The following is a 1,196-nucleotide window of genomic DNA, read 5'->3' as shown; positions in this document are numbered from 1 at the left end:
TATATATATACACACACGTCGATGTGAAAATATATATCCCATAACAGTGGAAGACTTAAGCCAAGTACAGATGAACGAAACAAAAGAAAAGATTGTGATAAAAAAAACCAAAGGCAATAATACAAATATGTATATATATATATATATACTTATATATATAAACATATACATACACACACACACACACACACATCAATATTTATTTATACACACACACACTCATGTACATATATTTTTTACGTACATATTTTTGCATACACGCACACACACACAGATCCTCCACATACACCAATGAAAAATATCTGTCGGGTAGCCCCTTTTACTTACTCATTAAGATAACCCATGCATACCCGCGATCAATGGGTACATTCCTGTCAAGATCGTCCTCTTCCAAAGTATTGCGACTATCCTCGTTCTCTTCAGCCATGCTAAACTTACCGATATGGGTAAGTTATGAACAGCTCAGAAAACACAGTGAAATGAAGACAAAAGTATAGATAAATAGATGTGCAGAGAGATATATAGGAGTGATAGATATATACAGTGATTGATAGAGTATGAGATTAGGAGAGAGGGAGAGAGAAAGAAAGAAAGAAAGAAAGGAAAGAGAGAGAAAGGCAGAGAAAAAGAGAGCATAACATATAGAGGAAGATAAGAAAGGAAGATAGGGAGAATAGGAAAGAGAGAGAAGGACAGGTATATAGTTAGAAATAGATAGAGTGATGAATAGATATAGAAAGTAGAGCGTTGGGAGAAGTAAGTGAGAGGGGAGAGAGAATGTGACTACCAGAGTTGTATTGTTTATAATTGTCATATTATTATTATCATTTAATTCTATTTATGTTTTATATTTTATATTTTATGTCGGGGGAACTGTCAAGTATGAGTTATCTCCCGATAGATCCTTTTTCTTTTCTGTCTTTTTTTTCTGTTGTTGATTAACTCATGGATAATATATATTAACCCTGGCGGCGAGCTGGCAGAAACGTTAGCACGCCGGGCGAAATGCTTAGCGATATTTCGTCTGCCGTTACGTTCTGAGTTCGAATTCCGCCGAGGTCGACTTTGCCTTTCATCCTTTCGGGATCGATAAATTGAGTACCAGTTACGCACAGGGGTCGATGTAATCGACTTAATCACTTTGTCTGTCCTTGTTTGTCCCCTCTATGTTTAGCCCCTTGTGGGCAATAAAGAAA

The 1,196-nt window shown here is 36.3% G+C and overlaps 1 protein-coding gene across 1 annotated transcript in view; it reads right to left on the bottom strand.

Moving 5' to 3' along the window:
- The window catches only part of LOC106879733 (monocarboxylate transporter 12), a 185,242-nt gene extending 184,775 nt beyond the window's left edge, over nucleotides 1-467 (bottom strand). The window contains exon 1 of the mRNA XM_052967153.1: nucleotides 328-467. Coding sequence (XP_052823113.1) covers nucleotides 328-427 — 100 coding nt within the window. The 5' untranslated portion in view covers nucleotides 428-467. The remainder of the gene's footprint in view (nucleotides 1-327) is intronic.
- Between the last annotated feature and the right edge of the window lie 729 nt (nucleotides 468-1,196).

The sequence above is a fragment of the Octopus bimaculoides genome, chromosome 4 (genome assembly GCF_001194135.2).
Source record: "Octopus bimaculoides isolate UCB-OBI-ISO-001 chromosome 4, ASM119413v2, whole genome shotgun sequence".
NCBI lineage: Eukaryota > Metazoa > Mollusca > Cephalopoda > Octopoda > Octopodidae > Octopus > Octopus bimaculoides.
The sequence above is the reverse complement of the archived record's forward strand: the minus strand, read 5'-3'. Positions and strand labels throughout refer to the sequence as shown.